This window comes from Emydura macquarii, unplaced genomic scaffold, assembly GCF_026122565.2.
Source record: "Emydura macquarii macquarii isolate MOO-44397 ecotype Brisbane River unplaced genomic scaffold, CSIRO-AGI_Emac_v2 contig_1253, whole genome shotgun sequence".
Taxonomy (NCBI): Eukaryota; Metazoa; Chordata; order Testudines; family Chelidae; genus Emydura; species Emydura macquarii.
Window position 1 is genome coordinate 97,136,140 of NW_027131390.1, and position 15,557 is coordinate 97,151,696.

Below are 15,557 nucleotides of genomic sequence, written 5' to 3' on the forward strand. Positions count from 1 at the left end.
CTAAATACCTTTGAAAATCTGGCCCAAGATGCTTATTCAAACCATGTCTGAATATCCTGATTATCCTGAGTCATGAAAGGAAGACTGGGAATCAAAGGGGAACATGCTTTGAAATGAATAGGTCAATCTAAATTTTAAGTGGAGACCAGGGCTCGCCTCAGTTCAGTTCAGCTAAAATAGGGTTTATAATATATAATTTGGTTCATCTGTGAGAGGTGTTCCTCTTACCAGCACAAACACAGAGAAATAAAAATATGAAAAGAAAGAACCCCCGACCCCTCATCCAAGTTCCCACAATGCACTTTTTCTAGCAGCATAATCAGTTTACAAGCTGCTCCTTTTAAAAAAAAGCTCCTATCCACACAGTTGAGGGAGAATCATGGACTTCTGTAATACTGACACTTCACAATGACTCTGAAAGAAAGCTCTGCTGTTTTGATGAATAGAGACATTGACCAGCGCAAGTAATTGTGAGACCATAATCATTCAGACAAGAACTAGAGCAATGGAATCCTTAAATACTGTGAATCACAAAAGCAGCATGATGTGTGAGACATATTGATACTTACGCAAATGGGTTATAACGACACCATACCACTTCATAGATGTGGATTTTTTATTCTTCCTTGCTATCTAGTCCATGGAATTATTCAAAAACAGTCAGAGAGCTACAGATACCATCAGTTTAATCAAAGTTTTAAAATTGTTGCTATATTCATTTTCCTGCACAAACAGCCCTGCAAAATCAGTGAAGATTATGTTTAATACCAATCACAAGGCAAGCTGTATAGTCAGAAGCTCCATGAAGACTAAAGCCTTTTATTAAATGTACACCAGACATACCTTTTACGATTCCTAAATTACAGCAGGAGTATACCTGTCTTTTTAAGTTTATTATGTTTATTATGTCTTTCTATGTTTATGGACTGCAAATGGCAATGTTTCATGAAGTAGATTCTGGAAGTCTTAATGTCATGAATACATTGAAGCTATAGAGTCGCATTCATTCTTGTTGGCATAGCAAAGTACAATTCCCTCTGCCAGCCTGGCCCATTCTGCCCCAGAAGTATTTGCCTTGAACAAGGTTACAGTTGGCGGTAAAAGTTGGGAAACTGAGTCACCAGTCCGCCCAATTTAACCTTAATCAATTGCCTTTATTTATACAATTTCAGATGGAATTATTGTCTGTTTAATGTCTGGACATATATTTATGCCAGTATTAAACAATACAACGAGAGAAGTGGTAAATGGATCCACGTTACTACATTCAGGCAACTTCCATGATATCCACCACCTTCTTTGGTCCCTTGGTCTGGTCCTTCAGTATTTGTTTTTCAGTTTCTGGTGTTTCTTCTGTTTAGGCCCATGCTCACTTAGATCTTTTTTTTTATCCAGTTGGCTTTTAGCACATCAAATCAATCCTTTGGATTTTAGATAACCCATATATAACCCATAACCCATGCACAAACCTCAGTTACCTAATGTCTACATTTTTTCTGCTGGATTTGCAGTTTCTGGGTCATGTAATTTTATGTCATCCTGCCCGGGGTTTTCTCCGAAAAAAGGTGTTTTTTTAAATGATTTATCATTACATATTTGTGTATCTCTTACCTTCTTCTTCTTCCAACACAACAGGTTACCTTTGTTCTGTCAGCAATAACATCATTTTAAACAGATCAGCAGTTCTGTGTAAAAGAAGAATTGGCAAAACCACATTTATGCCCGCAAAGCTATGGCCCAAGTATCATGTCATCTGTGTTCATTCAGTATCATTAAAATCATTAAAAGTACAACGAAAAAAGCTTTTAACTGTACCATTTAGCAAATTCTTCATTTTATATTTCATTGTTATACGTCTCAGTAAATATTGTTGTGTGCTACCCTCGATCTGTTAGAAGCGGGAGGGGGAGTGATGGAAAAACTATGATTCTTCAGTGTCAATATTTCTTCTTTAGACCTGGGTTTTTCATTCAAAGTCGTTTTGTTTGTAAATGCTTAGAAAGAAACCCCATTAGAAATTTTTCTCTGAATGCATTTTGAGGGGTGTCTCAATTTTAGGGCCTTGATATTTAGTTGCTTTTAATGATACCCCAAGAGTAGGCAGTGGTTCTGCTGCATGCTTTCACTCATGATTTCCCTCCAGGAGGCAGGGAGGGAACAATATTTCTATATATTCACTGAAGGCTTCAAAAGATGCACCACTGTCAGAGGCTGCAATGAAATGTGTTGAATCACCATGTTCCCTGGCTGTGTGGACTAAGCCTCTTTTTGCACGACATCTCCCACTTTTCCCTGAAGCTTCCCTGTCAAAGGGAGGGGGCAGTCACCATGTGCTGCTGTAACATCCCACTGATGGAACTTCTGCTTGAAGGGGCTCTAAATCAAGAGTGTACTTCAGTGCATATAGACATGGTTTTATGACTGAATACTGTAGTACTGCGTAAACAAGTCCAGCTTTGACTTTGAATAGCATCCACAAACCAGCAGAAGTTACCTTCATCTGTGAACATTCTGTCCATGTTATATGTAATTTCCCGTATTTGGCTAGCCACAAACGTTAAGAATAAACTACTTTTGATCAATTTTAGGTTCATGGAGTTTACATAGTGATAGCCATATGGTAACTCTCCTGTGTGCTGGATTAGTTTCGTCCATCCCATGTTACGGAAAGTTCAGTGCATCTCAGCAAAATACATTTTCACTCATTTCACAAGGGAGAAGTGCGTCATTTTAGTTAAGAAGCAGGGACACAAAATTCTCTGTCGTTGCATTTCTGAAAGACTGATTCTGGCAGGCAGCATCCTAATACCTCAGTTACTTGCCTCTTCCTGCTTTTGGGTCTTGTGTGTTAGGGTTCTGGCTTCTTAGAAATAAAGTGGTATTATGTTGCAACCTTCCAGAAAGAGTACTTTATTTTTTTTTTAAATATAACTTCTCTGTGTCTATGCCTTGGACATAACATTTTCTATAAGGATATTTTATTTCCCTGACATCAGAATTCTTTTGACATCAGAGCTGAGGCCTTGTGCTCCTTCTGCTATGGCATATTAGTGACTTGGTTTAATCCAGTTCAAGTAGACATAAATTCATTGAAACTAACCTTTACCTGTAGCTTTATACTGAGTTTCAGCCTTGGGAAAAATACTTCCAGTAGGACATAAACCTTTAGGTTTTCATGGCCCAACAGTCTTGGAAAGGTTTGCATTGCTCTTCTGCATACCCATTTGTTTCTGAACGTTACCTTGACTGTATGCTCTGTATTAACTCATGATATGCAACTAGCCACTGCAGACATTTATAAGATTGTTGTGAAACATTATAAACCAAGTGCTGTGGTCTGAAGTAGAGTTTACAGGCAGATGACCTTTTGATCTTTAGAGAGACATGTTGGGTGAGGTAATATCTTTTATTGGATCAACTTCTATTGGTGAGAGAGACAATCTTTTAAGCTTACACTCTTCTTCAGTTCTGTGTAAGCTCGAAAGCTTGTCTTTCTCACCAACAGAAGTTGGGCTAGTAAAAGATATTACCTCACCCATCTTGTCTCTCTACTATCCTGGGACCGACATTGCTACAACAATACTGCATATAATTTTAGTCTTTAGTACTTTTGGGCTAGATCTAAAAAAGGAAGTTAGACTCAGAGGTTCAATGTGTACCATTTAGGTATACTACCACCTAGTGGAATCCACGTTAGGCTCCCAGGCTCATATACAATGCATGAGGAGAGTTAGGTGCCTAAAAAATGGGATTCACAAAAAGCCAGTGTGCTGAGCCGGGCGTCACCACAGCTATCCAGTAGGGAATGCTGAGGGGAGGGATGTGGCCTAAGCCCCATCCATCAAAGGGAATTAGGCACCTAACTCTGGACTGCATAAAGATGCTTGCCCTGTCTCAAGATTCATAGCCATGAACCCCCTCCTGGAGTTAGGTGTCTCTCAGGTCAGTCAGTCTTTTCATGGAAAAAAGAAAAACCAAAAAGAAACTGCAAGGTGGTCCCTCTTCCCCGTATATCCTGTAGTTAAAGCAGTCACCAAGGATGTGGGAAATCTACTCTGCCTGATTTGGAGCAGGGACTTGAATCCAGGTCTCTGATTGTCTAGATAACTGTTCTTACTGCCGGTCTATAGGGTATTCTTTCTCAGTGTTTCCTGTTGGAGCTGTTCCTTATTGTCTAAAATATTTAAATAGTCATTGGGCCAGAGAGAGAGTGACTCTATAGCCCAGTGATTAGGGCACTTAGGTGGAAGACCCAGGTTCCAGTTCCCTGCTGCAATAAATAGTTAAATATTTTATACAAGGAGGAAGTGAGGTGAGAGAGGTGAGGATTGCCTAATCTGAGGATCTTGCTGAACTGTTTAAGTAGCTTTGCGCATGCACACCAGCAGAAATTTAGTTACCTAGGCAATTTAGGCAGCATCCTGGAGTTTTGAGTATATAATTGGATGTAGGCAACTAAAATTAGTTCCCTTTGTGGAACTAACCTTAGTTTCCTGTCCTTTGTTATAGATCAGATTCCATTGTTGGTGGCAAGACTGTGTAGTAGTCATTACAGGAGAAGGGGAAAGGCAGAACTTTCAAAATTACTGGTAATTCTAAGAAGATGGAAAAATGCAGTTTTCTAATAAGATTCATAATACCAAGTTACTATGTTAACTCTGCATGTTAAAGCAATGCTATTGTTTCGGTATCCTGGCCAGTTTCATACATGCTTGCAATGGAAGTTATGCCTTAAAGGCTTTCATGTACATTGATTAACAATAAAAATTGTGTAACTTAGAAGCCTTTGAAAAGAAAGCTCTGAATTGTTTCTGGCTGTGTTAATTACAAGAGGGATTGTGAGTTTATACAACTAATAATTGCTACAGATGTGTTTTTGAATAATATTCTATTAATGTAAAATTATTCTCTTTCCTAACGTATGTTCCCAATTCTACTTCAAAGAAAATGGCTTTCCTAAATTATGAACTCCTGACATTTTAAATCCCAGATGAACAAAACATCTATATATGAATTGAATTTAAAGAGATTAATTTCCTGTATTTGATACCACATGAATGTGTTATTTCTCTTGTGGTTTGACCCCAGGCTCCATCATAATAATCATCTTGAAGGAAGATTTAGACTGTTTTAAAGTGTCGTATGTTACAGATATATCCTTATGGTACTTTGGGTGAGAAGTCCAGAGTAAGGAGGAAGAGGGAGAAAAATCTCATATTTATTAACTTTCTTCCTGTACTGGAATGTACAAAGTCAAATTAGATAATAAATATCTGCAGCATTATTTAACATTAAGCTGGGTCTTGGTGCAGATCAGAAACATCTGGAGCATTATTGAATGTTGAATGTAATAAAGTTGGAAAGAAGTAATGTATGCATATTCTCCTTGTGTATTTTAGGAATAACAGTTTATATCACTTTTCCCCTGAAATATCATCCATATAGGACTTTCATTGCAGTTTTGCAAGATTTTATTTCTAAGAGAATGGGACTTATCTTAGAGGGGCACTGAGGCCCTGAACTGACTCATGTTCTTTCTGCAGCCTGAACATGTCATCTCTGTGTCATGTCCTGTCTCTACAAGTTTTAATTTTAGAAGGTGTTATTTTTTATATGATCACATAGCTGTGAAGGTAACCTATACTAGGAGATGCAAACAAAGCCACCAAGCACCAGGATACTGTTCCTAATACCTGTATTCGTGAAGCCAATGTGACAGCAAGTTATGCCCTTTCCCCTTAGGACTCGGTTCAACAGAAATGAAATGCAGACATTGACACAGCAAAAAGTTATGAATTTGGCTGCTTCACTCAGCTGAGCTATTTATCAGGAAATTTAACTGGCAAGTAGAACCATTTGAGGCTGCATCTGTTTGTTTCTCTCATAGGATTGGTTCAATCCACCCTCATCCCACCTTTTCACAAGCCTTTATGTTGAACTTGTGGACAAATATTGGTTTTCTACAGTCAAAGAATCCATTTTTAAAGAAAAGCATTTCCTGGATTAATTTGTATCTATGTAGTATCTGCAGTTCACCAGCCCAGGGCCTAAATCTTACTCAGAAAGTCAATTTTTTTTCTTTTGAATATTCTGCCTGATCTGATGCTCTGGAGAGAGGGAAAGAGTTATTTCTTTATCCTGGGTCAATGTATTTAACTTTTAATGTTGCTTGTTCGAACTGCTTTAGGACTTTCCTTCTCTGATCAAAAGAAGACTAGCTGTCCCAAAGCCTATTATTTCTCACATCTATGATAGGTGTTTTCCCCTGAGCATGCTTACTGAAGTCCAGCACCACCACTACTGTATAACTTCTATGTCCTGTACTGCTTAGAGATACTGCAGCTGAGATTAAAGTAGACAGGGTAGGTATAGATAGGAACTTCCGTAGTGATACCAAGAAACAAATTAAATGTTGTGAATCCTGTAAAGGCAAAACTAGGCTGATATCAGGTCCTGGATCTCAGGGCCAAAATATCCTTTCATTTATAATTACATGTATGCCACCCACTGATATTAATGAGGTCCGACATTCAACTGAGAGTAGAATTTGCCCCCCAGTATACTGGACAGAAAGGTGGCTGAAAACAGTAGGATTTTCAATGGCTGGTGCACATTATTTTTTTAACTGGAATTTTACCTCTTTGTATCTGTGTTTTAACTGTTTACTCAATCACAAATTACATTCAAATGTATACCACTTAGGGATTGTATCTGGTGAGAATGCAATTAAATGATCCTGGGGAAAAAGGGTATTTTAAATAATGAGAATCCTTTTGATGGTGGTATGCTATGAGTGGCCATTTTCTGATTCATTAGAATTTTACTGTGAAATCTATAATAGGGTTTTTAAAACAACCTGGTATTTTTCTTCACACTATTTTGGTATAAGAGCCTATCTAGAACTCTTGAAACCCCATCTGTCTATTCATGGTTTTTGTAAGCCACACATTTACTTAAGAGACTCTTTTGTAGTATCAGAGGACTTTCATCCTATGACTCCCTCTTAAATTTCTCTCTTCACCATGCATCATTTTATATGTCTCCATGGTTGTCCTACCCAGACTAAAATGACATGTTTTGATTTATGAATGACATATAGTCCTAAAAAAAAAAAAACGTAATTGCCTCTTGCTTATGAACACTTTGAGATGAACTATGAAAAAAAGTTTCTGAGGTTGTATATGGCTTATTGCTGAATAGGAATAATTTTACTTTATATCAAAACATTTTACAGCCCAATCAAAGAAGATTAGGGTTGGAAGGGACCTCAGGAGGTCATCTAGTCCAACATCCTGCTGACAGCAGGGCCAACCCCAACTAAAGCATACCAGCCAGGATGATCGTGGAAGGAGTTCCAAGGAGGTGTAATGAATGGACTGCCTGGTTGGAGGATGAGGCCTTAAGTCCTCTGTCCTGCTTCTCCTCTCATTTATAATTTATATAATTATAATTAAAATGTATAATATAGTGTTATGTTGTAATACTATTAAAATTTATAATATAGTGTTATGTTGTAATACTATTAAAATTTATAATATATGGGGGGACTGGTGCCTAATTTTGAGAAAAGAATAAACAAATGTATAAACACAGGAGGGAAAATGGTAGAACAAGGGTAACAGTGATATGAGGCCACAGTTGTGTGGTCCAGTTAGTTCATTATATGCTAATTCCAATTTAATTCCAAGTAAGAATAAACGATATCCTTGCATTTGGAACTCTCATCCCACATCATCTGTCTGAAGTTAGGGGATCAGTGTTGGGGTTCTTCAGCCAGGACTTCTTGTCCTCTACTGCATCAATTGGTGCCTTGTCCTTCTACTGATTTTCAGATGGCTTTTTATAGGTCAATGACTTCAATGGAGTCATTCCGGCTCTATAATGGCATGAAAGAAGCACCGGGTCCCTCCATTCTAAATTTGTTTATATTGATCTTTCTCTTACAAAACAATGCAGAAGAATATTTAAAATGTTTCCTTTTGTTATGCAACAATATTTGTTTCAGCAAAGAAAGATGCTTTGAATACCATCATCTTTCCAACCAAACAATGTTTACAACCCTATGTACAAAGAACCATGATCATGATTTCTAGCATCTGTTTGTTAATGTCATTCCCTAGAAGTAGTGATATGCACAATTCACTGGGGATGGCTACTTTTTTTTTCTTTCTTAGCATGCGTATTTTAATTGGCAGTCACTCTGTTGAATGGTTATTAAGTTCCATTATCTGATGGCTGAATAAAGTTTGTATTACTTGCTATAATGACTTCCAGAAGAAAGGTCTGATAACCGGGGCCCTTATTTACCTAAAATGTCTCATTAAAATCAGCAGGATTCTCACATAAGCAAAGGCAGTAGGGTTGGGCCACAATTAATGTATGGATCATGACAATACTTTATATAGTATTACAAAAGGGGCTGATTGTTGGGGTAGTCTCCAAGACCTCTTTCACTCGGTTCCCCAAGAACTCTGTTCAACTCTGGTCTCATTATTCAGGTTCCTTTAATGAAACTTGATGTAGTAACCCAAGCTGAAGCTCCCCAGGGAAACCTGAAAAGCTATACGATCTCCACACGCAGAAACGGTGTTGTGTTGCTAAGGGCCCATACTTTCCTGGTAAGCCATGCACCTACAGCAGAGGCCATGAACAGCTTCTGTATGCATTTACGCAGGTGGAGTGAGTCAGAAGAAGCTGGAGAAAAGAAGCAGTAGACAGTTTTGGCTTGTAGGTCTATGCTGGTCCCTGGAAGAGACTGAGGCAGGTGAGCTGCCTCTTGACTCAGGGCAGAAGTGCTGGGCCTAAGAGTTCGCCTAGAGGGGGTTGCCCTTGTGCTCTTTTTTCCCACCCACACTTAAAAAACCAGAATCTAGTACATTTGTAAATAAACAAAAATACCCTGATTCTGTCATTGATTTTTGCTGCAAGCAGGAAAACTAAGTTGTGAGACTCGGTAAATCTGTCACTGTTTGGCAGTGAGGCAATGATAGTTAACCTTTAAAAAGCACTGTGATTTGATATCAAGTTTCCTCACTACAACTCTGTTTCTCTTAGTCCTTTATCTTTGTTTAAGTGCGAAGATAATATGTATTTCTCTAAATTTTAAATTGCTGATGGTGTTGGAGAAAAATGGTTGGCTATGCTGGAATTCAATGTTAAGGATTCTGTCCACCAATATTAAACTCACAGGACCATCTTAATATTTTTGTGTGACATGAAGTGTGCTCTCTACACAGCAAATACAACAAAATGACACCTACACATTAGCACCTATTAAACGGTACAAAAAGTGGGAATAGCAATCCTTACCATCACATAAGGGAACTGTGCTAGTCCGTATGCTCTGGACTAAATATTGTTAATTGTTGGTGAAGAATCAGACACACAGTTCTGGGGTCAAATTCCATCTCATTTAACATATATGCAACTTGGTTTCAGTTAAGTGGGGTTGCACTCATGAAGAGTAAGATCTAGTCCAAATATTTACATTAATAACGTAACAGTGACTGCTTGTCTGTCTTCCTCATTGTGCCTTTGAATAATGTTTCACCATTGTTCAAGGCACATGTAGTAAAGAGAAGGAAGTCAGTTTAAATACCTCAAAAGACAAAACCTGTGGAAGAAAAGGTCTTCAAATTTTCTCAGATGCTAAACTGTGCAAAAGGAAATTACAAAAAATAAAAGGCAAAAATTGTAAAGATGGTATTCTGTAAGGCAGTTAGGTGTACCAGTGATGGTGCAGTATAATCCTAGACAGAATAGACACCATGCATTACTCCTGTAGACAAATTAAATCCCATTTGGCTAATTTTAACAGAGGCTACACATGTAACCAAAGGAGAATATATGCTTACATAGAATAGTAATTACAGAAGCATTCGTTTAATTTTGTAACAAGCCACTGTTGATTTTTATGAGTAATAAGGGAGCAGTTTGCAGATGAACTACTGTATAGAGGAAGAAACGCTGTTCAGTTTAAGATGGAATATTTGGTGCCTCTGGCAGTTTTGTAAATACTTTCTATTACAAATAATAAGTTTAACATTGTATATTAAAAGCATGTGTATTTGAACCTTTATGGTCCATACCATTTTAGGTAGAATTACAGTAAATTACCATATTTTATTTCTGTAATTACCTTGTAAAAGTGCCAATTGATATTGTCCTGAAGTTTATGTTCAGCACATATTAACACCAGTCATATTTTGGACAGTTTGTGTAAGATCAGTTTGATTGTCTCTTAGGCAAATAAAATTGTTTAAAAAGATATCACTATTAAAAAGATCTAGGAATTACATAACTTTGAATAACTTTGAGCTGCAGAGAGGGGAAGGATGTTAATCAGCTCACATATAGTGTGATAACTATCCACAGAATCATTTTTTGTATTAATACATTTCTTCAGGATTATATGTAATTATGAAACTTTTTTTTAATCTCTGTAGGAGCTTGGAAGTAACAGCCCTCCGCAGAGGAATTGGAAGGGAATTGCAATTGCACTGCTGGTGATTCTAGTTGTATGTTCACTCATCACCATGTCTGTCATTCTTTTAACCCCAGGTAATCTCTCTCTCTCACTTTCTATATATATATATATATATTTCTTACTGAAGGCATTTTGATTCATAATGTAATCTTCAAAATGACTTAACATTAACTCTTGCCTTTGCACATTTTATCTTCTGGCTACTTGAATTTCAGTACCCAAAGCAGGCACAGAATGACCTAATTGACACACACTTGGGATCTGCCATTTTATACCTGCTCAAAATCCCCATTAGCTTCAAAATATGTGAAATGAATGAAAGTCACAGGTGGTTGTCGCCTGGTGTAATTTCAGATCCCTTGGTGTATATATACAGAACACTGTTTAAAATGTGCTAATATTGAACATGAAATGTTTATATCCAACCACACCAATGTATATGCATCTCTCACTATCATATAGACACAATAAATCAAACAGAGAACTGAAACTATTTAACAATTGATTTGCAAAAAAAAAAAAAATTTGCCTCTCAAGCAGGTCCTGGACACTGCAAGTTCCTACATATAGAAGTTTGATTTTGCTGCAAGTTTTCTTGATTCTGATTTGATCCAAGAAATATTTTTAGAGGAAGTCCTTTTTCTATTGGGATAGCAAACTTTTAAACAGGGATAGCAGCCCAGATAGAAGGTAACATTGCCACACTTGGCACTTCTGTAGAGTCTAACATCCATCAGTTATCTTCTATGCTTTTTATTGATAATTGTGGTCAGTTTGGTTTTTAGTTAGACTATCTGGTGAGCTCCATATAACTTGTGCATATCTTTGGCAGGACTTGTTTTCCTCACAATGTACATCTCAGGCAAGCAAGTTCTTAACCTTTCCCCATTATCATTTGTAATGTTGTCTAGACAACAGCTAAGTATAATAATGCATACTGCTAAGTCCAACAGAAATAATAGCTTTTGCTTGCAGTTAACTAGCACATTCCATTACATTGTGGGGCATGTAATCTCTTGCCTAGAACTAAACAGGAGTCACCACAATACATGCTGTGTGTTTCTAAAGCTTAAAACAGCAATTCAAATCCTACTCATTGTTCCGAAGAGAAGAACAAATGTTGTAGAAGTTATTGGTTGTAAGAATTTGTGACATTAGTTGCATACAAATATTGACATTAATAAAAAACTTTAAAAAATAAAATAGTAGAGTTCTGTGTAAGCTAGAAACCTCTCTTTCACTAACAAAAATTGGTCTAATAAAAGACATTGCCTCACCCACCTTGACATTAATAGAGACATCGTCTTTTCATTTTATTTTGTAAAGGATATAAGCCATGTTAAAACCAAAGAAAAATTATTAATACAAGTTTCAAGGGTTTTTATTATGACATGAAATAAAACTTGCATTTGTAGAACTAATTTAAGCAGATATTCATTCTATTGATAATGAGGAATACAGGCAGAAATCATGATATCTTACCTATCGTTAAAAGAGAATCGGACTCCTGTAGTTGTATTTTTTACTTCTTCAAAGTGAAGGAACTTGTTCATTTTACATTGTTTGCTCATACTATTAATCTTCACTGGTTCCTAAATGTCTGAAAAGTCTTATTATAGCATTTATGTTAAATTCCAAATAGAGTAATATTAAGGTCATTAATGAGGAAAAGAATCGTAGTTGGTTAGATGATATACAAGGCATGTAGAATATGTTTATTTTGGTGCTCTTGACTGGTTTTAGGGTATTTTCCTCAAGCTAATACTGAGGAATGCAAGTTGTTCCATGTAGTTATAATATTTTTCTTGTATATAAGGCTTTTCATCCATAGAGATCAGTGCTTTATAGAGACATTATTATCCCCAGTTTGCAGATGGGAAAGTGAAGACATAGAGGTGACCCCAGTGTCACACAGCTGGTCAGGGGCAGAGCTGGGAAATGGAAGTCAGGCCCTATTTACTGGGGTATGATGTCTCCCACTGAAACTTTCTATGTAAATTAGAATCAGGAGTCACAAACACAAGCGGAAACTAGTTGTCTATTTTGTAGTTGGGTCTAAGAGTTTAAGATTAAAAGAGTCACACTGTCACTTTGCTCATTCAGCAGATTAGCATGTTCATGGAATGGCGCAAAGTATCCATGGGGGTATTCACCACCTGGAAGCACCAGACCACAAGGCTACACTTCCACACTGAATTTCTTCACAATCCTCAGGAACAGCTGGGGTTCCAGGGAAGCAGCCTGACCTTCCTCTGCACAAACCAGATATGAAGCCAGTACTTTTAGAGTTGTCAGTTACCTTTGGGGAAGAGACCAGAAAATAAAGGAAAAGAAAAGGAAATTATCTTGGGATCAAACTTGTAAATAATATAATCATCTTTTTCCCCTTTACACTGTTTGAACAGGTGAATTGAAGGATAGTCACAATTGGAGACCTGTTTCTCAGTCAGCTTCATACAGATTTCTGTTACCTTTATGTTGTTTTTATTTCACTTCAAACATTTGAAATTCCTTTTGGTTGTGTGACTTTAAAAAAAAAATCATCCTCAGGTAAAATTTCTGAGATCAGTTCTTCACGTGAAACTAATAATGATCTCACCATATTCCCGTAAGTTTTGCAATATGTTGCATATCATTGATCTCATTAGAGGATTCAGATTCACTCTTTCCTACTGTTCACACCCAAAGTGAGCAATGCTAGATTGGAAGTACTGGACACTAAAGGCTTCTGTGCAAGAACAGGTATAATGAGGGCCATGGAGGCTTCCCCACTGCACTGCCATTCTACCTCAACAGTCTGAAGGGTTTGCTCCTCCTTAAGAATGTCAGTAGTTCTGCCTGCAGGCTGGTGTATTTGTTTGAAATAAATTAGCAGACTCTAAGATCCTATGTAGGGATGTAGGCTCTTACGTTGAGATATATTGATGTCAAGCACTTAAATTGTGTATAGAGAAGTAGGGTATTTACCACTGAGTCATACTGACAGGTGAACTTTTTTGAGTTCAGGAGAATTTGACAGGTGAATGTCTTCTGAGGCAGAGGAAACTAGAGGATGAGCCAAATTTGTGGAGAATTTTTATGATGGGGGTTTATATTCTGTTGTTGTTTAAATAGAGTTAGTCCTCAGGAAGATATTAAATTTGGATTATTATCCGTTGCAAGACTGGATCTCTCCCTCATTGTGCAATCTTTAACTTCACTTCTTCAATATCAGAAGTGGTGGCAAAGGTTGTTTTTCTTATGTGGACACTAACAACTAGATAGAGACCATTAATTCATTTCCCATAGGCCATCAATGATATGTAAATTAGCAACCACCTACCTTTCATCAATCTGTCTCTTTCATTCATAACAATTACAGTAGAACGTCACTAATTCCTACTTTACACATCCATACACCCAGTAATTTATACACAATAAACCATGGTCTCTGTCCACTTCTCAATCCATATTTGAAAGCAGGATGCTATATATGGAAAAATTGTTCATTTAGTATTTGAAGTATTAAACTAAACAATTACAACTAAATTACTCTTATAAAATACAACTAATTACTCTTATAAAATAGCTGTACAAGGTAAATTCTGTGAGGCGCTATTCTTCCTTTGTTATTGTCTGTTCATTTACTTGGTGATTTGCAAAAGCATGATCTTATCCAGTAGTGCAAATTAGTGAATTTCTACTCGATTTCTGCATTTCCAAGTCTTTAATTCACTAAAAAAAAAAAAAGCAAGTTAGCTGTTTGTGTATGAATGTGCACCAATTGTTAAGCAGTTCAGCTGTCAGTTTACAAAAATGGAACACTTTATCTTTTAACACTTGAATTCAAGTCTGGCTCTGGTAATCTACATAATATATATATGGATTTTTATGTTTCCAGTTGAATATATATTCAACTGGAAATACAAAAATCTATCAAGCTAATTGGAGACCTGGGAAATGTTGGCCCTTCAATGAATAACTCAATAAAATTTAAAATGGAAATAGAAAAGAGATGGTAGACTATTCTGCAATGTGATGATAAACATTAAGGGAGAAAAGAGAGTCTTTAACAACAGACAGAAAATATACTATACTGTATGCATACAAATTTATACTTAGATTAAAAGTATGAATTGCAGGATTCTGATGGCTTACATGATGAGCAGCTTGTTTTGCCATGAATAAAATGAGCATTTTGGGAATTTAAAAGAATATTTCTGCGTCTGTTGATGTCAAACAAACATTCCCCTAAAAAATTACATAATTTGAGATTGACAGAGTGGACATCTAGACTAAAAGATCACACATTAGGTTTTATTTAAATAGCATTAGGAGAGTTTTACTCTTCAAGCATTGTACAGCATAGTTGTCTGAAGATGTCTATTTTTCTAAACTAGATGGCTTAAAAGGCTGCTTAGAAATACTAAATGCAATTTAAAGTTATTATGAAATGCAATTTATAACAAAAATTACTTGGCAAGCATGCGAATTGTCAAAATGCTGAGAAAAGTGGGTGCAGCTGTCTTTTCAGGTATCCCTTCCATATACTGTCCATTGTATTTTTTAATGATTTTAATAAGGCATTTAATAAAATTTCTCAGAGGAAACTAGTGAGTTTGGCTAAAAAATAACTTGGCATCTTGGTAAAACTGGCAAACTGAATTGAAAGTTAGCAAACTAACAGGATCCATAGGGTCATAATAAATGGAATTTGAGCCTAACTGAAGGTTGCAAGTAAGTTTTCACAGCACCAGTTGTATTTAACATTTTTATATATAGGATTCAGAAATAGGAATGAGATGCATGGTGTCCAAATTTACAGATGATTAGAGAAACACAGGTGTGTGTGGAGGGGGGTGATTGCTGCCAAACAGAAAGGAAGGTATGGAATTTGATAGTAATTAGTGCAGGGTGATGCTTCTGGAGAGGAAAAATGTTAGCAAAGGATACTTTAAACAATATATTAATGGAAACTGAGGAGAAGAGAGGCTATGGTAACAGTATGCAGTAGTTTGATGGTAGAGGCTCAGTGTGTGGCATCAGCAGCAAGAAAGGCTAATAAGGTCCCATGGTGTATAAACAGGGATTA

The 15,557-nt window shown here is 36.7% G+C and overlaps 1 protein-coding gene across 1 annotated transcript in view; it reads left to right on the forward strand.

The window, feature by feature from the left end:
• DPP10 (dipeptidyl peptidase like 10) overlaps positions 1-15,557 on the forward strand; it is a 397,481-nt gene that overhangs the window by 68,114 nt on the left and 313,810 nt on the right. The window contains exon 2 of the mRNA XM_067549556.1: positions 10,446-10,560. Within this exon, the coding sequence (XP_067405657.1) occupies positions 10,446-10,560 (115 nt within the window). The remainder of the gene's footprint in view (positions 1-10,445; positions 10,561-15,557) is intronic.